This window comes from Caenorhabditis remanei, chromosome V, assembly GCF_010183535.1.
Source record: "Caenorhabditis remanei strain PX506 chromosome V, whole genome shotgun sequence".
Lineage (NCBI taxonomy): Eukaryota > Metazoa > Nematoda > Chromadorea > Rhabditida > Rhabditidae > Caenorhabditis > Caenorhabditis remanei.
The window spans coordinates 17,836,547-17,858,791 of NC_071332.1; the positions used below are offsets into that span (position 1 = coordinate 17,836,547).

The 22,245-nt window shown below is 38.7% G+C and overlaps 6 protein-coding genes across 6 annotated transcripts; 2 read left to right on the plus strand and 4 right to left on the minus strand.

Moving 5' to 3' along the window:
• Nucleotides 1-109: 109 nt before the first annotated feature.
• Nucleotides 110-1,994, plus strand: GCK72_020897 (uncharacterized protein; the record flags this gene model as incomplete). Its single annotated transcript, XM_053733871.1, has 4 exons — nucleotides 110-490; nucleotides 1,274-1,670; nucleotides 1,718-1,791; nucleotides 1,845-1,994. 4 exons carry the CDS (start codon nucleotides 110-112, stop codon nucleotides 1,992-1,994), a joined length of 1,002 nt encoding a protein of 333 aa, XP_053582784.1.
• Nucleotides 1,995-2,571: 577 nt separating this feature from the next.
• GCK72_020898 (uncharacterized protein) lies at nucleotides 2,572-4,348 on the minus strand (the record flags this gene model as incomplete). Its single annotated transcript, XM_003106390.2, has 5 exons — nucleotides 2,572-2,652; nucleotides 2,702-3,220; nucleotides 3,838-3,936; nucleotides 3,988-4,142; nucleotides 4,204-4,348. 5 exons carry the CDS (start codon nucleotides 4,346-4,348, stop codon nucleotides 2,572-2,574), a joined length of 999 nt encoding a protein of 332 aa, XP_003106438.2.
• Nucleotides 4,349-6,724: 2,376 nt separating this feature from the next.
• On the minus strand, nucleotides 6,725-10,862 carry GCK72_020899 (uncharacterized protein; the record flags this gene model as incomplete). Its single annotated transcript, XM_053733872.1, has 8 exons — nucleotides 6,725-6,862; nucleotides 6,909-7,187; nucleotides 7,967-8,270; nucleotides 8,319-8,467; nucleotides 8,525-8,738; nucleotides 10,393-10,507; nucleotides 10,567-10,670; nucleotides 10,723-10,862. The coding sequence occupies 8 exons, from the start codon at nucleotides 10,860-10,862 to the stop codon at nucleotides 6,725-6,727; spliced, it is 1,443 nt and encodes a 480-aa protein (XP_053582785.1).
• A 1,009-nt stretch (nucleotides 10,863-11,871) lies between these two features.
• On the minus strand, nucleotides 11,872-13,517 carry GCK72_020900 (uncharacterized protein; the record flags this gene model as incomplete). The annotated part of the gene is made up of 4 exons (XM_003106316.2): nucleotides 11,872-12,141; nucleotides 12,237-12,851; nucleotides 12,910-13,342; nucleotides 13,387-13,517. The coding sequence occupies 4 exons, from the start codon at nucleotides 13,515-13,517 to the stop codon at nucleotides 11,872-11,874; spliced, it is 1,449 nt and encodes a 482-aa protein (XP_003106364.2).
• Nucleotides 13,518-15,233: 1,716 nt separating this feature from the next.
• On the plus strand, nucleotides 15,234-17,703 carry GCK72_020901 (uncharacterized protein; the record flags this gene model as incomplete). The annotated part of the gene is made up of 5 exons (XM_003106529.2): nucleotides 15,234-15,357; nucleotides 15,766-15,936; nucleotides 16,300-16,842; nucleotides 16,892-17,356; nucleotides 17,405-17,703. 5 exons carry the CDS (start codon nucleotides 15,234-15,236, stop codon nucleotides 17,701-17,703), a joined length of 1,602 nt encoding a protein of 533 aa, XP_003106577.2.
• Nucleotides 17,704-19,417: 1,714 nt separating this feature from the next.
• Nucleotides 19,418-20,502, minus strand: GCK72_020902 (uncharacterized protein; the record flags this gene model as incomplete). The annotated part of the gene is made up of 5 exons (XM_003106532.2): nucleotides 19,418-19,541; nucleotides 19,586-19,857; nucleotides 19,907-20,041; nucleotides 20,088-20,379; nucleotides 20,432-20,502. 5 exons carry the CDS (start codon nucleotides 20,500-20,502, stop codon nucleotides 19,418-19,420), a joined length of 894 nt encoding a protein of 297 aa, XP_003106580.2.
• Between the last annotated feature and the right edge of the window lie 1,743 nt (nucleotides 20,503-22,245).

The following is a 22,245-nucleotide window of genomic DNA, read 5'->3' on the forward strand; positions in this document are numbered from 1 at the left end:
TATGAAGAAACAGAACAGTTTTTGAAGACGAGATGCGGTAAATATTATTTTTTCAACGATTATAAAATTTTTCATTGAAGACCCCAAGTGCATTTTCGAACCACTGCATATGGATTCCACTACACTACCGTTATTCCCCACGACATGCTCATCTGTTTGCGCCAATTTATTGATTGATCAGAGCTCTGACGTCACGGAAGATCAATTATCGATTGCCTTCAAACACCTCAAAGTTCTTTATGGCTTCCTTCATATCATAGACACAAATTTCTCAAATATCAAATTTCTTTCCGGACTGGAAACTGTGGAATGCTACAGTACACCAGAGAATGAGAAATCTCCTCCTGACAGTATGAATATGGAAGTGTTGGTTATTGAGGATAACCAGTATCTTACTGAAATCGGAATGACCAATTTTACATCAACATCGTGTGCACTGAAAATCTGGAATCCTGCCAAATTCAGCAGATTGAATGTTCCAAATTTGAAGGTGAGTAGTAGAAATGTGTGTCACTCGATCTACCCCAGATTTGTGGGGTATACTAAAAAAATTACGAACTAAATTTTTGTAGTTAACCACTTTTTTGTATAGACACTCTCTGGAGAGATACGGTCGGTTAAAATGAAGGAAACTCTTCCCTGCAATCACTTCTTGGCGCTATATTTCGTCCTAGAGAGCGCGCACCAAAATGTTGTCAACTAGAGAAATAAAATTCGAGACTTTTTTAATTTAAAAATCATAAAGATTCTAATAAAAAATTACAAAATAATCTGTGGTATACATTAAAAAATTTTTAAAAACTTTTTTGTCTAATAATTATTTTTTCAAGAGATTTTTTTTCAATTATACAAAAATTCAAATATGCCCAGTTTTTTTATTTTGTCACTAGCGCGCACTTAACCTCAGAATAGACTAATCCGAAGATATCAGTAAGCGCGCTCTATTGATAACCACACAAGTCATTCGTAGCTTCATTGACCTGGTGCCACGGACAGATGCAATTTCCAAAATTTTCAAAATTTTCAGAATATACTAAACAAGTCTTGATCTACATTTTTGTAGTTGAACACTTTTTTGTACGAGTGTTCCTTGGAGAGATATAGGTGTTTGTTCTGAAACTTTCCGTCTGGCTGCAATGACGATGGTCCGGAACCTGTTTCGTCCAAAAATTTTTTCGATCTCAGGGTCTTTGTAAATACCGCACTTGTGACGTTTTAAAACTAAGACAGTTCGCAACTGGGACATCTCAAAACTAAAAAACCTGTGTTTCAGAACTTCTACACCATCGAGAACTCCACCACCACCGAAATCAAACATAGGCTCTACGGTTCTCCAGATTTTTGTCTGACAATCGGGGAAATCACTCACTTCGTCAACAGCCAAATATCTCACCTCTCTTTCAAAGCAGTTCCATGCAAACTCTCTGAGACTAGCGGTATCTCATCGATCGACGGAGAGAAGATTTGTGAAATCGAAAAATTCAGTCTCCAAACTTTTGACACCTCCTGTCAACGGGTGTCTGGACACATTGTTATCGGTCCAGGCGATGAGAAATTCGTGTGGAAAATGGAGAATGTCACATGGATCTATGGAACGATTCTGGTGAAACTGACAAATCTCACTGATATTGACTGTTTTGGGAGTCTGGAGTATGTAATTCACGGTTGGGGTGAGGAATTTTCAAAAAAACTAAAATTTTAAGCAAAAATATTCCAGATATTCCAGCCGGTGCTACTATAACTATCCGATACAACGCGAATCTTCTCACCGCTCGTTTCCCACGTTTGAAGGTTTTTAGGCTCCGCCTTCTTTCATAATCATGTTACCATTTAAATCCTTACAGCGGATAGTTGGACACGTTGAAATCATGGAAAATAACAAAAATATGATAATTGATCACAGTTTATGCTATGGAGTGAATTATACGGAAAAGAATCAAATGTTTTTCCCAACGGACTGTGGTGAGGGACATTTTGCAACCGTGCCGTTTTGAAACAGTTTTGAAATTTTTTGTTTTGAAACCAAGACATTTCAAAACTGTCAAAGATTATTTCTGGTCTCTGAACGGTTTTTGAAAAATTGAAAATTTTTTTCAAAAAAATGTTTAGGTCTGCTCAGAAAATAGGCTTTACACATATGTAATTGTAGCAAATTCTATGAAATTTTCAAGAAAAAAAAGGTATGAAAAAAACTAGTTTTGGTCCTGAAAAAGGTGAAAATGTGACACCCTCCAAAATTTTTTTTTTAATTGATGAAAACTTTTTTTTGAAAAACTCCTTAATTTATTCCAATATTTCCAGAAATCCTATTTAAAAAAAACGGTTTTTTGAAGAATTTCTCGGCAAGTCATAATATAATTGCATTGATTTTATTGATTTCAATTTGTTTTTGGTAAAATTTAATTTCATTTAATAAAAAAATTAATTTAAAATGAAAAATGACCAGATTTTAAACAAAACAATAATTTACAGCAATTAATTGAGACGGGAAAAGGTGTACACAAGTTAATTTAATTTAAAAATAAAAGTATCTGTGTGTCCGGATGTCCAAATTGAAAAAAATTACAGCAATTAATTAACACGCGAAAACGTATACACAATCTCCTGGCAATAGTGTTGTCCTGGGCGAAGGGAGACGTCCGGAAAGTTGTCCTATAATAATTGACTAATTAATTACCCAATTAAGTTTTTCAAAACTCACAAAATTCGGTGCGGCCGAGTGAAATTGTGGCTCAATCGCGAGTGCTTTGTTCGGTTTGTAGTGCTCTCCATTTTTTCCTCGGCACTCTAAAAACTTGGATGCGTAGAGATGGATGACAGGGTATGAGGTGGTAATTGACATCTCGATTCCCGATTTTTGGCTCCAGAATCTCAAGTGAGAAGACGTCGGAGTGACCGGAGGGTCTTTCTTAGTAATGACCAGGTCATTGTCGAGGTCCAGGAGCTCTCCCGGTGCTCCACCGGATTCTTTCAACTGTTTCCCACCGGCTCTGAAGTCAAAACGGGTCTTATTAACCGGACGGATTGCTCCAGTTGGGCAGAAGGTGTCATCCACTTCCACGTATTCCTCGGAGCTCATTTCCAGAAAGTGCTCCGACACATTCTCGGAGCCATCGAGATTCCAGTAGGCGTGGTTGGTGAGCGCGAGAAGACCGGCGGTTTCACATGTCGCGTGGTGTTCGATGATTAGTTGGTTACGGTCGTTGACGGTGTAGGTAACCTATAAGTTCTCAATAGAGCGCGTTTGCAGAGAGATTATCATTGGAGCGCGATTGTATCTTAGTGTGCCACGGCGTTCCCTGTGAAGCGATTGAGCCAAAATTTGTAGGGTATATTTATCAAGCTACGGGCTACATTTTTGTAGTTGACAACTTTTTTGTACGGGCCTGGAGATTTACGGGCGGTTAAAATAAGCTGACAGCTTCTCAGCGCCATATCTCGTCATAGAGAGTGTGCACCAAAAAGTTATTTTTTAAACTTTTTTTTCTTCTAGCTACAAAAAATTTAAATTGCTAGTTTTTTTTTTTGAATTCCAGTTTTTTGTCACTAGAGCGCACTTATTAAACATCAAACTCGATTGCCTAAGCAAACGCGCTCTACTGATAACCATTAGTCGACGATCCTTACATCAAGTTATTTATAGCTAGCTTACGCACAGATACGATTTCGAAAAATTTCTAAAATTTTCAGAATATACTAAACAAGTCTAGATCTACATTTTTGTAGTTGAACACTTTTTTGTACGAACACTCCCTGAAGAGATACGGGCGGTTAAAACAAGGAAAGTCCAAATTTTTTTTTTCAAATTTCAGATTTTTTCAGAATTTCAGAACTTACATCAATTTTCGCATCTCCTGGCAATCCATCCTCTTGCTCATTAGCTCTGACACTGAAGGACACGGATTGTGGTGCGTGTCGGACCACCTCCCATTTACGCTGAAAAATTTAAAATTTTCAGATTTTTGATCTACATCAAAAGTCACTTACATAACCCAATCCATTCGGTCCACCATGCAAATAATGTGGTCCATTATTGGGTGTCATACTGTACTCCTTCCCGTCAAACGTCAATTTCGAATTCCTGATTCTATTGGCGACACGGCCGACTGTCTTGCCGATGGACGCGGTGTCCGCTTCAAATTCTGTAAGAAAAAATGGGGACTAACTTTTCAAATTTGTGTTTCTAGGCCACCATTTATTTACCATCAATCGTGTCAAATCCCAGCACTAGGTCCTGATTTTTGCCCTCTTTGTCTGGAAATGTTAACTTGGCGAGAGTGGCGCCAAAGGGGAGGAGAGTGGCCGATAGACCCTGCTTGTTGGCGATTTCTATAAAGCCTGAGGCCATCTGAAAACTTGGGAAAATGATTTGGCGGGAAATTCAAAAAAGGACAAAATGCAAATGCGCTCCATTGAAAAATTTCAAGATCTTGTTGAAACAGCATCTTTAAAGGTGCATATCTCAAAAGTGGGCGGAGCAAACAAAAAACAAACAATTACAAAATTGTGGATAAAATCTAGGGCTATATTTTTGTAGTTGACAGGGTTCTCCTGGCTCCGCCCACTTTTGAGATACGGCGCGTTTAAGAGCCTTTTTGAAAAAATGCCAAAAACATGAAAGCGGAATCAAGTTTTTAAGCCCTGGACGAGATGAGATTAACAAATTCAAAATTATATAAAATGCAAATGCGCTCCATTGTGAATTTTCAGATTTTATTAATTTTTTGAAGTTTTTTGGTGCGATTTATAATAACTTTTCTAAATTCTTTAAAATTGTAATGTTTTCAGAGCAAAATTTGAAAAAAAAACTGCAAAAATGACTTAAATGGGGTAAAAATGGTTGAAATTCAAAAAAGGACAAAATACAAATGCGCTCCATTGAGAATTTTCCAGATTTTATGAATTTTGGAGTCTTTTCGAGCGATTTGTAATAACTTTTCTAATTCTTATAAAAATTGAATGTTTTCTAAGCGAAGTTTGAATAAAAAATGCAAAAAACATCAAGAAATGGCTAAAAGTAGGGAGAAATGGTTCAAAATCAAAGAAGGACAAAATGCTAACGCGCTCCATTGTGAATTTTCAGATTTTGGAGTGTTTTGGTTCGATTTGTGATAAATTTTTTCAATTGTTTACAAAGGAAACGTGAAAAATTGGATTTCAGACAAAAAAAACTGTAGAAAATGATTAAAATTGAGGAAAAAATAGTTCAAAAATGTCTTATTTACTTTTTTTTGACAGGGAGAAAAAAAGAAGAATTTTACTATCTCAATCAATCAAAAATCACAAAATTCCTCTTGTTTTAATCGTATTAAAACGCTTAAAATGCTCAAAACGCCCAATGTCCACGTGTCAAAAACGTGTCTCAAAAAGGTTTAAAATGATAAAAATGATATAGTTTAGTGATTGATACATTTGAAAGAGAGTGGAAATCAATGATGAGACAGTGAGAGACGCAGCAGTGATGAGAAAAAGAAGAAAGTGAGTGTAGTGGATGGATCGGTGTGTATGTGGAGGAGACGGGTTGATGGACGGGGGTGTTTGCTGTTTACACTGGAGACGAGGAGGGGGTCACTGGACCATCAGATGGTGTTATTTATTTAGTTGCAATCAACATGTAACTCGCATGAAACTCAATATTATGATCAAAAAAATATACCAAAATGTAGATCTCGGCGGGCTTTCAGTTGAAAAAGACCAACTTTAATAGGGTGTTACGGTATTCCTAATTGATCCACAATGAAAATGTTGTATGGACTATACAGATCAAATATAGAACTTTATTTTTGTAGTTGACAACTTTTTTGTACGAATACTCCCTAGAGAGTTTCATATCAAAAAAGTAATTTTCCCTTCAAATCGTCCTTTTTGAGATTTTTGAGCTTTCATGACCATAACTCTTTAGGGAGTGTTCCTACCAAAAAGTTGTCAACTACGAAAATGAAGCTCTACCTTTGTTCTGTATAATCCATACAAAATGTCCTTTTTGGTTCAATCAGGAAAACCAAATCGTCCTCTCAAAGTTAGACATTTTCAACTGAAAACGGCCAAAGTTGTTAGAATAGCAATTCGAAAAAAATGTGCCGCGGTACGGTAAATAGTGCTAAAAACGCAAAATGGTCAAAAAAGCTACTCTACTTGTTTGTGACTTGAAGTGTCACTTCTGAAAAAAAAACCAACAAATGAAACTGGTTAGGGGCCGGTCCGGTCCGGTCCGAAATCGAAATCTTTTTCTCTAGAAATTCAAACAAAATTTGAATGGTTTTTTCCGAAAATTTCGAATTTTTGACTAAGCTTCAAAATCCAATCAGTAGATAGTTATGCATCCAGATATTGGATTTTTATGCAAAACTTTTTAAAAAATTCAAATAATTTGGTCAAAAACATGTACCTTTTTGAATCTGGGCCTTTGGGCCTGGCCGGACCGTGCAAAATCTCAGCCCGTCCAAAATGGTGGCCGTGTCCTAAGAATTCAAAATAATAAGAATATGAAACCATTGCTTATTCCACAAGACTCTACGAGACTCCACGACAGGGTTTGAGCCGAATTCCGCTTTTTCAAAAAACCGCATTCTGCTCAACTCTGCCCCACGAGTCTCCACGAGAACCAACGAAACATGTTTTAATTGCTGACCTTCATTCTTATCAGTTGTGATCTCTGATGACAAAAAATAATAATAAATCGGTCACATTTTTTTATTCAGCACATAAAATAGTGTTCCAGATTCTAACATTTCTCCACATTGGAGAACTCTCTAGAATCTTTTCTTTTCGTATAATCAGCCGCGTGTTGAGTTGTCAACCAGGGGAATGGCACATTGGTGACAATCATGATGACAGTGATAATGATGAAGAGGCGTGACCACTGAAAAAATGGAAGAGTTTTTGTGGCCTAGAATCTCTACTAGTACCTGTTCTGGTGTATTATCAGGGCACAATATCCCCACGCCCAACGGGGAAATAAATTGAACACAATACGAGAGAAATGAGATTGCACTGACTGCGAAGTGAGTGTGTTGCTGACATCTCATCGCCAGACACTTCACCGTCGCCATTATAATCAATCCGGAGGTTACGATAGCGAAGGCGAATGCGACGAATGCAACGATACGGTCCGAGGTCCACGCCATGATACAGTAACCGATGCCGAGACCGATGATGGAGGAGAAGAGCCAGAAGGTGTAGATGGCCTGGGAAATTGGGGAGTGTTAAGGGTTGAGTATAGTAAACAGGTATTGAGCTACATTTTTGTAGTTGACCACTTTTTCATAAAAGCGCTACCTGAAGAGATAGACCCTTATGAAGTACACTTCCTCTTGCGCAGCTAATTTAAAATTTCGAAAAAACGTCCAATTTTGAAAGGGTGCCACGCCCCCAAATCGTGTCCAAATTTTTTGAATTTTGTATCATTTTGTAGATCAAACCTAGTAAACCATTTTTGTAGTTGACCATTTTTTGATAGATACCGCCCAGGAAGAGATATGAATGCTCAAATTTCTATTATGGAGAAAAGTGAGCAATTATAAACACTCATAACTTTTTATGGAAAAGTCCCACAAAAAAGTGGTCAACTACAAAAATGTAGCACTAGACATGCTCAGTACTACAAATACAAAATTTTTTAAATTGGACAAAATTTGACACTAGGACTCCCCTTTGAAAATTGATAATTTTCCAAAAACTTTTTTTTTGAAAATTTTGAAATTTTGAAACGGGGTCATTCTTTCACATTTTGAGCCATTTTTTTCAAATTTTCTATGTTTATTAAACAAGTTACGAGCTACATTTTTGTAGTTGACAACTTTTTTCTAGGAGCGCTCCTTGAGGAGATTGACCCTGCTAATGCACTTCTCCTTGCGCAGTTTAGCACATTCCCACTTTTACGGCGCCATATCTCACCAACCACGGCTCCTACAAAAAAGTGGTCAACTACAAAAATAAACAGCTCAAAATTGTCTATCCAACTCACCTTATCACTCGCAAACGTCACTCGATCCGAAATCTTGCCGGCACTGAATTTATACACAGCACACAAGGCATACGGCAACGCATTGATATATCCAGTGGAGCGTACATCGAATTGTAGAACTTCTCGAAGATAAGTTGGTCCATACAGTAATAAAGTGATAAATCCAAGATTTCCGCCGAGGAAACTGACCCAGGCCGCTAGGACACATCGATCCGTGCAAATTTTCCGGTATGGAACGGCTTCCCGGACCGCGTGCACTGGTTTACCCTCACTGATTTGACCCAATTCTTTTTCAGACACATTTCTGCAATACTCAAAGTTTTGGTGTGCGCGATAGAGCGCAATTGCTTACTTATGAATTCCTGGAATGTCTGTGTAGAACATGTAAAATACAAAATAAAAAAATCCGGTCAGCACACCAAAAGCGTAATAAATAGACCGCCAACCCAATGATGAATCACAAAGAACTCCCGAAATCGGCATGAAAATTACATTGGAAAACTGAAAATTTTGGAAAAATTGAAAAAATTGATGTGACAAGTGCGCCCTACTGCTCACCTGCCAAGCACACGACAAAATGGCCAGGTAAGTACTGTACTCAGATTTTGGGGACCAGGAAGTGGGGATTACACCGAGAACAGTCAGAATCACACTTATACCAAGACCTTGCAACACTCTACATAACACAACTAGGTAGAAACTCCAAGAAACGGCGATTGGAGTGAAGAAGGTGCCGAGTGTGGAGCATAGACCGCAAATTGAGAGGGTTAGTCTGAATTTTTCAAATTTATTTTTGTTTCATTGAATTCTTTGAATTTTTCTGATATTTTTAGCATTTTTTTCCGTTGAAAACCGTTTGGTTTCAGCAATTTACTGCTGAATACAAATAAATTGCTACAGTAAGAACTTCTCAGGTTACTGTAGTTTCACTACTTCGTGGCGAGACCCATCGCACCGCTCATAATTATTTATCGCCCGTATTTTTTTTATTGCTTCTCAAATTGCTCAATTTTACTCATTTTTCGTGATTTTTTCGTGAAAATATACCGAAAAATCGTGAAAATTTCATTTTTTATAGCTATTTTTCGCTAAATCCACCCTAATAATGTCGAAAATTAAAGTTTTTCCTCGATTTTTCGCTAAAAAATTTGTTTTTATAAATTTTTTCGATTTTTCAACTTTTTTACAGAAATTTTAAACAAAATCTCCGATTTAAATACGTTTTCATCGAAATCAAGACGAATTTTCTGAAAATTTCATGGTTTCTTCGACCGAAATCCTTAAATCGATGTATTTTCTTCGAAATTTAATGAAGAATTGCAAAAATTCGAATTTTGTGGCGAAAAATTGTGAAAATTTCGATTTTTAATGATATTTTTCACTAAATTCACCATAATAATGGCGAAAATTGAAGTTTTTCCTTGATTTTTCGTTAAAAATTGAAGTTTTTCCTCGATTTTTCGTTCAAAAATGATTTTTCAATTATTTTTTCGATTTTTCAACTTTTTTGCAGAAATTTTTCACGGAATCTCGGATTTTGATATATTCTCATCGAAATCAAGACGAATTTTCTGAAAGTTTCATAGCTTTTTCGACCGAAATCCTCAAATCTATGGATTTTCTTCGAGATTTAATGAAAAAATTCGAATTTTGTGGCGAAAATTCGTGAAAATTTCTATTTCTCCTGTTATTTTTCCCTTAATTCACCCGAATACTGTCGAAAATTAAGATTTTTCGTTGAATTCTTGTTCAAAAATGATTTTTTTTCAATTTTTTACAGAAATTTTTTACAGAATCTCGGATTTTAATGCATTTTCATAGAATTTAGAACAAATTTTCGAGATATTTTACGGGTTTTCGACCGAAATTGTCACTTTTCTTCGAAAACTAATGAAAAATTGCAAATAGTCAGATTTTTCATCTTATTTTCCTCCTTTTATGGTCAAATAGCAGAAAACTGAAATTTTTTGTTGAAAAAAACTGAAAATTAACCATTTTTCTGCAGAATTTGCATTTTCGACTGTTTCCACAGAAATGTTACTTTTTTTGAGTAATTTTCACATTTTTCTGCTAAAAGCTGAAAAAAAGACGGGAAATCTTCACTTTTCATCAAATTTTCTCAAAAATTTTCCCAAATTTCCCAATTTGCGAGATTTTGCACAAATAATGTGAAAATAGGTTCGTTCTTTTTTCTATTTCTCTACGTAATTCTCTGATTTTATCCCTTTTCTAGCTGAAAATAACATAATTTTTGCGAAAATCTTGAGTTTAACCTCTATTTTCGTTGAATTTTTTTAGAAATCTAATCCTCAGTAATTTCGTAATTTCAGAAGACGTCGCCAACGTCACAAAACAACTTCAACAGCTGAGAAGACACAGATTTTAGTAAGTTTTGCGCGAAAAAAATAAAGAAAATCCGGACTAACCTGACGCCGAGACGGTTGAGCAAGGGTACTGATGGGATGAGGCCAACGAGAGCTCCAACGGCAGTAGCCGAGAATAAAATCGACTTTTCTGTAGTTCCTTCGATCCAATGAGGCTCTAAAATTGGTTTTTTCCACAAATTTTGAAATTTATAACTAATTTTTTCTTCGGTCTACCTGTCGCATTACTCATCCGGTTTTCCACAATTAGGTCGTCCATACAGATCACAGTGAATGTGAAGATTTGCGAGTTGATTTGAGTCAATGTGAGACATGTTAGGCTGAAAATTCCAGTATATTCAGTAATTTCAGTAAAGCTAACAGGAAACTCACGAAAGTATCAGAATAAAGATTCTCGTCTGATTCCAGAACACAAAATTCGAAATTTTCCGTTTGGGTGTTGTAGTTGTAGTAGCCTCGGAATCGCTGATTTTTAGCACCATTTCGAATTGATCATCTGTTACTACCCGCATTTTCAGCCCTTTTGTATCGAAAAACTCGAAATTTGCATTCGTTCTGTGAAGTTTTGCTGAAAAAGTTAGTGAAAACTGCAACAAACACCGGAATTTGAATATTTGAACTCGCGAAGTTTGAGTTCAAACGGTGGAAACAATGGGAAAAAATGGTGGAAAAAGAGGATGAGAATGAACAAAGAGCACACAAGTGCAGACCACGAGTGGTACCGAATTGAGTGTGTAACACATGGCAATGTCATCATATTGTGATAGTACACAACAATAGTGTTCGATGGATTTTTTGATAGATGAATTGTCAGATTGTGATCAACGATGTTAACTGAAAAAAACTGTGTTCTGGATCGCTAGAAATTGCGAAATTATTTCATCATTTGCTAGTTTGATCTCCGGAATATTCGTCGAGAATTTCCTCAACAATAAGATGAGTCAGAAGCCATCCATCAGGGTCTCGCCGTTCTTACTAGGGAAGGTCTCCAGGTGACTGTGGAGTAATGGAACGTGACATATATAATTGAAAAGCTGAGAAAATGCTGATTCCAAATGTATAATCAGTTTTTGCTCTCGAGGCCTGTTATTCAAAAAAAATAAGATCAAAGTTAGGAAAAATGACAAGAAAGCAATAATTTGTAATTTTTCCGAACTTTGACCTCATTTTTCTTGAATGCCAGGCCTCGAGGGCAAAGACTGAATACATATTTGGAATCAGTGTTTTCTCAGCTTTCCAATGATATATGTCACGTTCCATTACTCCACGGTCACCTGGAAGCCTTCCCTAGTTGGATAGAGGTTATGTTATCTACAATTTCTCTGGAATTCCTTCCAAACGTCTCCCTAGAATCTCATATTGTCTTTGTGTAGGCGACTGAACTTTTCAACTTTTCATTAAAGTCCTTTATTAAATTCAAAATTAGAAAAATAAATTGAAAAAATCCCGGAAAAAAACACAACATCGAGATCGAAGAACGATATGATGCAGAAAACAAGCAATAAAAAAGCACAACAGTCTCTAACAAGATTCTTCCAATTCTCTCTCTTTCGCCAACTCTTTTTGTTTCTCCTTCGATAATGTGTACTCGGCTGGCTCGGCGGTTGTAAACCAGGGGAACGGTGCACTAGTGAGAAAGACGATAACTCCGATAATCATGAATAACCATCCCCACTGTTCGGGTGTGTTATCCGGGCAAATGATACCGACGAGAATTGGGGCGCCGAATTGGATCACGTAGGCCATTAGAGCAATAGCGGAGACGGCAAAGTGCACATGTTGTTTGCAGCGCTGGAAAGTGCAAAGGTTTCAGGGTTAATCAGTTTTGTCAATAGTAATTTTTGACTGGGAATCCCAGTCTGGGATAGTGGTCAGAATAAACTCACCAACTGCAAACATTTCACTGTGCCCATAATATTGAGACCAGAGACAGCGATTGAGAAGGTGAACGCAATTTGAGCTACCAGAGTGCTGGAAGTCGTTGCCATACCGATATATCCAATCGCCAGTCCAAGTCTTGAGACTATTCCGCAAATGGTGAATCGGACTCGCTCTGACACGAAGTCACAGCGATCTGATAGCTGCCCGGCGATAGATTTCACCGCGGCTGACAGCAAAAACGGCAGAGCACTGGCAAATCCTGTTCCACTGACTTCGAAGTGGAGAACTTCACGGAGATATGTTGGGCCGTACAACACCAGTGTGAGGAATCCGAGGTTTCCACCGACATTAGATAGCCAAGTGACGAGAACACATGGATCCTTGCAAATCGCCAAATAAGGGACCGATTCCTTTTGAGAAGATGACGTCTTATCTAGAGAGATAAGGCTCAATTCTTTGTTCGACACATTTCGATGGTCTCTGGGGGAATCGGTGTAGAAAAAGTAGAAAATGAGGAAGAAAATCGTTGTGATGATTCCGAATAAGTAGTAGATTGACCGCCAACCCAATGAAGATTCACACAAGAATCCAGAAATCGGCATGCAGACCACATTACTCATCTGGAATTGATATTTTGTTCAGTTTCCGAAGTTCCTTGAAGGAAATGAGATCGTTTACCTGGAAAGCGCATGACAAAACTGCCAGAAAAGTACTCGATTCGTTATTGGGAGCCCACGCGGTTGGCACCGAGCCAAGTACGGTGAAGACCATACTGATTCCAAGACCTTGTAAGAATCTCACTGCTAGAACACTGAAAAAGTTGAATTCCACTGCCAATGGGAACAAAACGGTCCCGACAATCGAAAAAACGCCGCAAATGCTCAGAACCAGGCGAACTCCGACTCGATGCATTAATGGCATGGCTACTAGAAGACCTAATAGACCACCCATTGCCATTGACGAGAAAACGAGCGATTTCATGTTACTATCTTCGAACCAATGAGTTTCATTCGGATGAATTCCGTGGTAGTCATCAACGATGTCTGACATACAAATGACTGTGAAGTTGAAGGTCAATGAGTTCATTTGGAGGAGAGTTAGACATGTTAGTCTGAAATTCTCTGCGATGGATTATCTAGAATTCCTCAAACTTACGTCAGAATCAAAATCAGATATCGCGTCAGATTGCAACATAATATTTTCGATGTTTTTCTGGAATCTTCCGGCATTCCGATTTGATTGAAAATGGTTTCTGCTTTCTTCTCCTCGTCGCCCACTTGCACCATGGTTTTCTAAATTGAAAATAAAATGAAAAATGATGCAATGTAAAAAAACAATAAAAATCACTGAATGCTCAGATCCAATAAAAGGGAAAAAACGAAAAACTGTCGAATGATGCGATAGTTTTATTGGCGGAAAGGTTGCCCTCATTTGCATATGTTTTGAATCGCTGATTTGTGATGCAATTCACGATGATTTTGAACTCTGGCGTAATTTTCAGCAATCTGTTTCGTTCCTCACGTCATCTACAATTGGATTTTCAGAGAACAAGTGGATTGTCTGATTGTGGCTTAATGGAAAATGGGGGAATCTGAAAATGCATTTGTCGGCGGAATCTCTTTGATGTTTCGGAGCATTTCGAAAATAGATTTTTTTCAGTTTTTTTTCCACAAAAAGTGCACTTTTGACTCCGCTTGGCATCGAAAATCGAGTGTTATTCTAGTCAACGCTTCTCGGAGTCGTACCGCTTATCACCTTCTACGTGTGACCACTGATAAACGGTTAGGTCAGCTGCCGTGTTGGTAGAATTGAAGGAAAGCGAAAGTCTCCGCTGAAATTTGGTGCTGATAAAGGTCGTGGTGGTGCCACTCGGCGAACTTTGGAACTCCCAGATAAGAAAAGAATCGAGGAGACACAGTGTTTATGAGATAATAAGGACGATTTATTGGTCTGGAGAAGGACGAATGGACTTTTTTCTAGCCTAGTTTTCTTTGATTTGGTAATAAAGCTTTTATCCAAGTACTGTCTGAAATTCCCTAGAAATTTTATTTTCTATTTCTAGCTAGATTTTCCGTATGATAATGTGTACTGGTTCCTTTCTGTCATAAAATTTCGTAATTCTAGTAGATTTTCCCCAAAGAAAAGTGATATCCATGACTCAGTGTTTTCTTCCAAAGCGCCAAACATCTGAGAATTTTCTGGAATAGTAGGCGGGGTTTCGTCGTCTTCTGATATGAAACAGTATTTTCGATCACAACATTGATCTCCAGTTATCTGAAGGGGTTTCACTGAATTTCCTAGAATTATAGGAAGATCTTTGGCTCCGTTGCCTTCTGGAGTTGACGAAACTGTAATTTCCTCCTGAAACCTCGTTTTTCGAAAAATGTTAAACTTTCCATATCACCACTTCTTCTGGGTACATGGTGGTTCTTCCTTCATAAAATCTGTCGTTTTTTCTCGAAAAATCAAAAATAGTATGAGTTATTCAAATATGACTCAATGTTCAAGGCTACGGGGCCCCTCTTTCACTCATGAGAAATCTGTCTGCCACACACTATCTCGCTCAATGCTTCCTCCTCGTCACTTTCCATCCTTTTTTTCCTTCCATTGTTTCCTTCTGTACGTTGTAATCAAAACATACAGAGAGGAAGCTCCGCCCCGCTTTGATCCTCGACAATTCTCATTCATTCTCTCCCGTCATCACGCTCTCGGGTCTCGAAACGCTTCAAGTGTTTCATTTTTGATTGAAAAATGATTTCTTTTCTATCTCTGTTGATTTGATCTGTTTGCTCTCGTTTCCCCTTTACCGGCGAACAATTGCGCCACTGTCACCCTCCATTCTCCCCCCACGTGGGAAGACTTTATCCTTTATTTAAACCGCTACTTAACTCGGCTCACAGTTTCTTTTTTTCTACACTCCGCTCATTAGTGCTTGCTCTCACAAGTTTTTAGTTTTTGTGGTAGTTGTTAGGTCATCCTCTAAACACATTCACTTACAGACAATGTCCCAACAACCAACCGACGGTCCGCTGGACCCGGAGAAACAAGAGCTGAGCATCGCTGTCACTGCCGCCGAGGACTTTGAAGAGAAGGTCGAGGAAGTTGGGAAGGTTCCGCCTCCAGATGGTGAGTTATAGCGAATCGAAATGGTTTTTTGAAAGTGTTTTTGGTTTGAAATATGGTCTCGCGCGTAACTCGCTCAAAACACAATATTATGAGCCTAAAAATATACCAAAATGTGAATCTCGGCGTGTTCTATGTTTGTGACCTACTACGGGCCGGGCTAGAAAGGCTTTTTTTTTGACAATTTTCGCGTTTTTAGCACTTTTCTTCTGCCCGCGGCTTGTTAACGACTAGCCATCCGGCCCACAATTCGCCACAGACATAGAACTCGCCGTGATCTACATTTTGGTATATTTTTAAGCCTTTAATATTGAGTTTTAAGCAAGTTACGCGCCGGCAAGTATGACTATAACAATTTTTCGAAAATTCGAAACTGCGATGAGTCATAGATGAATATTTATAATTTTTCAGGTGGCTACGGATGGGTCATCGTCGTGGCGAGTTTCCTCGTCAACATGTGCGTTGACGGTGTGATCTACACCTTCCCAGCTACTCTCATCCCGCATTGGACCAAAATGTTCGGAGCTGAAACGTCTGCCAGTAATACCGTGTCGTTGCTCACAGGATTCTACTATCTCTCTGGTAAGAATCCGCCTCACTAACTAGGGAAGGCCTCCGGGTGACTGTGGAGTTATAGAACGTGACCTATATCATTGGAATGCTGAGAAAATGCTGCATACAAATGTATATTCTGTTTTTGCCCTCGAGGCCTGGTACTCAAAAAAAATAAGGTCAAAGTTCGGAAAAATGACAAATTTTTGCTTTTTTGTCATTTTTCCTAACTTTGACCTTGTTTTTCTCGAATGCCAGGCCTCGAGGGCAAAAACTGAATATACATTTGTGATCAGTGTTCTCTCAGCTTTCCAATTATATAGATCACGTTCTATAAATCCACGGATGTTTTCCTTAGAAAGAACCTATCCAATAACGTCTGAAATTTTGCAGGTCCTCTCGCCTCTTCGCTCGTCGCCGTGTTCGATGTCCGCTCGGTTTGCATGGCTGGAGGAATTCTGACGGCATCGGCGTTCATCGCGTGCTCAACCCTCTCCGAAGCTTACCAATACTACCTCCTGTTCGGAATTGTCGGTGGTATTGGATTCGGATGCATGTATCTCCCGTCGATCGTCGTCCTCTCCTCCTACTTCGAGAAGAAACGCAGCTTCGCCACTGGAATCGCCGTTTGTGGCTCGGGAATCGGCACGATGTTATTCTCCAGACTTAACATCAAAGTCATGGGACTGCTGAATGACAACGCATCGCATTTCTTGTTCTACATGGCTGGAATCATCCTTTTCGGAGTCATCTCCGCGTTGTTCTTCCGTAAACTTAAGCCATCCGAGCAGCAAGTGACGAAAGTTGCCAAGATGGTCAGAGAGTACGAGGGAAAACCGGATGAGCCGTCGCAAAGACTTCTCGAAGATGTTCGTGCCGATTTGGAGGAGCTGAATCGCCCAGGACACAATCCTGATGCATTCTATGTCAATACTTGTAAGTTTTAAAAGAATTTTCAGAAAATTTCAAAATTCTTCATTTTCAGTGGACAAGAAAATCGCTGAAGCTGCTCACGCCGAGCATGTGATCCACGCCACGGAGAACCACACTGTCAAGCACGTCACCAAGAAGAACAAATTCACTCAGTTTAAGGATGAACTGTGCTCGGTGATCGATAAAGATCTCCTCTACTCTCCCAGTTTTCTGACTTTCGCCTTCTCCGGAACTCTCGCCGTCATGTCATTCTTGGTCCCATTCGTCTATATCAGTGATCTCATGCCGGGCGATATTTATACAATCCATGAGCGTTCGTTGCCACTTCTCTTCATTGGCGGCTTCAACATTGCGTTCCGTATCATCTGTGGCTTCATTTCGGATCACCCGAAGATGTCGGCTCTTCAGGTCTCCAACTTTGTCATCATTCTTGCCGGAATCTCCATCGCCGCTATGCCGTTCAGCACCACTCTTTGGCATTATATTCTTCTCTGTGTTCCATTCAGTGCTGGAGTTGGTAAGGGTTTTTTCTAATAATTTTTAAAAAGAAAATATGAATTTTCAGCTTGCTTCGCTGCTCTCCGTTCCGTCATCTGTGTCGAACTTGTCGGTGTCAAAAAGCTCGGAAATGCTTTCGGAATTCTCATGGTTTTTATGGGATTCGGCGCGGTGTCGGGACCTGCAATCGCTGGACAGATCAAAGCTGCTTCTGGAAATCTGAATCTCGCCTTCTACATCATGGGAGGCGTCTTCACCTTCTCCGCCATCATGACTCTTCGTTTGACTCAAATGAAGGCGTGGGAGGAATCGAGAAAAGCGAAGAAGGCAAGAGGAACGGAGATGCGTGTCATGGCGAATCATTAATTTCTTTTTTGGAATTTTCATTTTATCTGTTCATTTATTGATTCCCATTGATGATTTTTCTTTTATCTGTCTCCTGTTTTTTTTATTCTAAACCCGTTTCACACAGAGTTTGACTCTTTTTTCCCCCGTTTGTTGTCCCAAAGCATTTTTTCTAGGTGCATTTCTTCTTCTTCTTTTCACCGGTTTTCCCCTCCCAATCCCCGAAAATTCACTTCTTTCACTCAGTTAGACTGACTTCGTATCTCAAATTGATTGTCGTTAGATTGTTAATTAATTCCAATTCCATCACTCTATAATTAATAACTGATAATTCATATGTGAGCTTATAAAGTCTACGGTTTTTTAATAACTTTTCAATTGTACTGTTAGGCCACTTATCATTCATCAATGACCACGCCTGAAAACTTATTGTGATGACTCTACTCGAAACACATGGAATATGCAAATTAGGTCAGAGGAATCACAAAAAAGTTGGTGTCGGAAGACTATAAGTACTCGGGGAATCATTTTGAAATGTCATCTTTTTGTAAATTTTTCATTTTAGGCGATTTTTAAACGATTTTCAGAACATTTCAGATTTTCAAAATGCTCAAAAGTTGTGAAGTGCACCCGACGACGTCATCTGAAGAGTACCCGTTCCCGGATATTCGGAAGACGTCAAACACTAATTACACAGATAGATCAAATATTGGATGGCCTAGTTTTCCGGGGGGAAACTAGGCCATCATCTTAAAATGAAAATTTATTTTTAAAAAAGGCCCTATTTCGAAAGGGTGCCACGCCCCCAAATCGTGCCCAAATTCTTTGAATTTTGTATAGTTTTGTAGATCGAACCTAGTAAATCATTTTTGTAGTTGACCATTTTTTGATAGGTACCGCCCATAAAAAGATGTGGGTCACGCGGGAAATTCAAATTTTGAACTTTGAAGAAAACTGCTTGATTATAAACACTCATAACTTTTTATGCAGAAGTCCTACAAAAAAGTTCTCAACTACAAAAATGAAGGTCTAGACTTCCTCTACAAAATGGTTTAGAAAATTTTATAGAAATTCGTCGAGATCAAATTTTATAAATCTTTTTTGATTGATTTATTTATTGACGAAGGGACAGACCAAGATGAGTGCACTGAGAACTAATTTTATTTTTGTGAACCCTGCGGTCACCAATTTTTAAAATCTTTTTCTTCAATTAGAGCAGCAAGGGCCCTCAAAAAGCATTGAACATCTAACATAAGAGGACGGGGTTGCATCTTCGCTACTCAATCTTCTACCCGGCATTTTTCCGATTCCTCTTTTCCCGCTCTACCTCATTAGTCGATGGTTATCTGTCACATCACCAATCTACACACACGTAGAACCTGCGAACCCTCCGAGAATCGAGCAGTCCATCTGCCACTGTCATCATTTCTCGACGTCTCCATCCAATAGGCAAGAAAACCCATCGACAAACATTGAATATTAAACATTAAAAACTCTACGCACACAATATAAAACTTCGAGGTCTCCGAGACTCTAAGTGTCCGATTGCCACTTCATATCTGGATATCTCATAGGCCTAGAGGTTTTCCGTCAAACAATGAATACATTGCGCCGTTCTTCGAAAAAGATCTGACAACAATCAAAGCGGTTTCTGCAATAATTTATGGGATTTAGAATATAGTAAAAAACAATATTACAATTAAAACAAATTCAGAGATTCTGAAACATGAGTATATCAAACAACTTGATCGATTGCAGTTCCTCTCTCACAGACTTCCACAACTTTATAGTGATGATCAAAGATCGAACGGTATACGTTCAACTCTGTTGACTCGTCGATTGGAATTGTTACACATTTTCTGAATTCTGTATAGTTGACAAAAATCATAACCCAACAACTCACCTGCCATCCAACATTGTCTTTCTGGCGTTCAGTTTCGAATCTAGAATATCAAATATGAATTTCACGGATAAACTGTGATTTGCCATCAAAATACTTCCAATCGGTCTATCGGATCTTTTCGATACTTTGCTACAGTAGTCCGCAATCTCTTCTTTCCGCATCCATGAATCAATTAGGATGAGTTCACAATTCCATTCTGATACTATTTCTGTGTTGATTCTTTCTGCGATATACCCCAGAATTCTCACTGTTACGTGCTTCGCCATTTTCAGCTAAAATTATGCATGGAATTAAAGATCAGTTTTAAAACTTGCAACTTACAGTGTCTTCTCGAAGTGTAGTATCTATTTCCACATATTCAATTGGAATAATTGTTGGGAACCATGCAGTGGTTCTCTTCACATCCAAGTTTTTGATAGCAATTGGAATGCATTTCGAAATGAACTCTGGTCCGGTCTGAAAATTGTTATAGAAATGAAAAAAAAAAACTAAAAACACTCACCATCAACTCAACATTTTTGATGCGTGTCCCCTTTCTGCTTAAATTATACAATACAAATTTCTCCACTGCCTGTTCGGGTCCCAAACAGGTGAGCCGATCAACATGTTTCCTGTTAGAATGGTTATTCATACGCATCTCATTTCCTTCATTCTCCGAAAATGAAAATCCAAAAGAATCAAATTTCGTGATAATATGGTATTGCCCCACACCCAACAACATGACTAATTCGAGGTGATAGGGCAACATTTCTTCCATTTTTCTGATTGCTGGGCACATGGCATAGAAATGTTTTCTGAAATTGGTATTTACGTCTGAAATTGGGCTTATACGTGAGAAAAACTGACCTTTTCCCAAAATTAATATACTCTAAGACAGCTTTGGAAGACTGATAAGCCAGTGGTTTGCTTCGAGACATTTTGGAAAATCTGAAACAATGGAAGTCAGAAAAGAAAGAATAGAAAACTGAATATAAAAAACGGAAAGTGAGCTATCACTTCAGTTCGCAGTAAGTAATGTCACGGGCAAGCCGATACTTCTCGGTCTCTCATTCCAATAGAGGTTCTCAACACACATTGATTGATGCCTCATTAACCGATTGCTATCTGCCAAGCCACGAATTGAGATATGCGCTCACATTCTAAAATAACGTGGGTACATCAAATAACGTGAGAACTGAAACGTTCGATAAATAATAATCGCCTGGTAAGGTTCTGACGGTGGCGTTTGAAAATAAAGTGGAGTAAATCAACAATATGCTTGTTTCTATCAGGCTATGCCGTGCGGGGCTAAGCAGATTTCTGGTTTATTTTACCGGCCCGACATTACTGTGGTTCAGAAAGAGAATAATGACGACGTGGCGTTGTAATGAGGTGGTAATGACTTAAAAGATAATTATTGGCTAATCAGGCTGTGGGAATAGGTTAATGAGGCATCATTCAATGTGTGTATAGAACCGTTTGACGTCTATTGGAATGAGAGGAGACGGTGTCGGGGCTGCTGAGTGCACAGAGATCTCACCCATTATGTTATTTGCTTCTGGCAGACAGTGGATTGGTGACGTGGCAATCAACCAACACAGAGAACCATTGGAAGAAAATAACGAAAAATAATGTGTTTATCAATTTCAGGAAACATCTATATGCCATGTGGCCAGCAATCAAAAAACTGGAAGAAGATTTGCCTTATCACCTCGAATTGGTCGGCGTCTTCTCGTTCTTTGCCATAATGACTCTTCGTTTGACTCAAATGAAGGCGTGGGAGGAATCGAGAAAAGCGAAGAAAGCAAGAGGAACGGAGATGCGTGTCATGGCGAATCATTAATTTCTTTTTCGAATTTTCATTTTATCTGTTCATTTATTGATTCCCATTGATGATTTTTCTGCGAGCTGAAGAAGCGATCAAGGCATTATTTCACTTGCATTAAGTCATTAAATTTTTGTCCAGCTAACAAGTTTCGCAATGATCTAAAATAATGATAATCAGTTAGAGGAAGGTCTGAAGAATACGGCGGGTGGGGTAGAACTTCAACTCTCTGAGCCTGTGAGAAGATGCGAGTCTTTGTAGCAGTGTATGGGCGGGCATTGTCATGCAACAAAACCAAATGATCGATTTCCGGACGAGAGGAGCGATGGAATTGGATAATTTTTTGGAGTGGTTGACAGTATAAGTCGGCTGTAATTGTGGCACGATCCGGAAGAAATTCGTTGTAAATGACACCGTTGCTGTCCCGCCAAACTGATATCATCACTTTCTTCACACGTAGTTCTCATTTCTGGTCCGTCAAAGGTTCTTCATTATCCAAAACCGACTTATTTTTACTGTATGGTATACATAGAGAGCCCATTTCTCATTTCCCGTAACAATATAAAAAATCCAATTGAAACTACGCTTCCGACTGAGCAAAGACTGCAACAGATCACATCTGAGTTTCAACTGAACATCTGTCAGTTCATGAGGAACTACGTGTTCGTATTTTGCTGTTCCTCCAGATTCTTTCAAATGTCTGAATATTGTTGCGAACGAAGCCCCAGTATGTGAAGATACTACACGTACACTTGATCTGGGCCTTCTTTCAAGACACCGGTGATATCATCGTCTATATCTAAGCAACCGCGACCAGAACGGGACTTATCATCAATATTGTAGTCTTCTTCTTTTA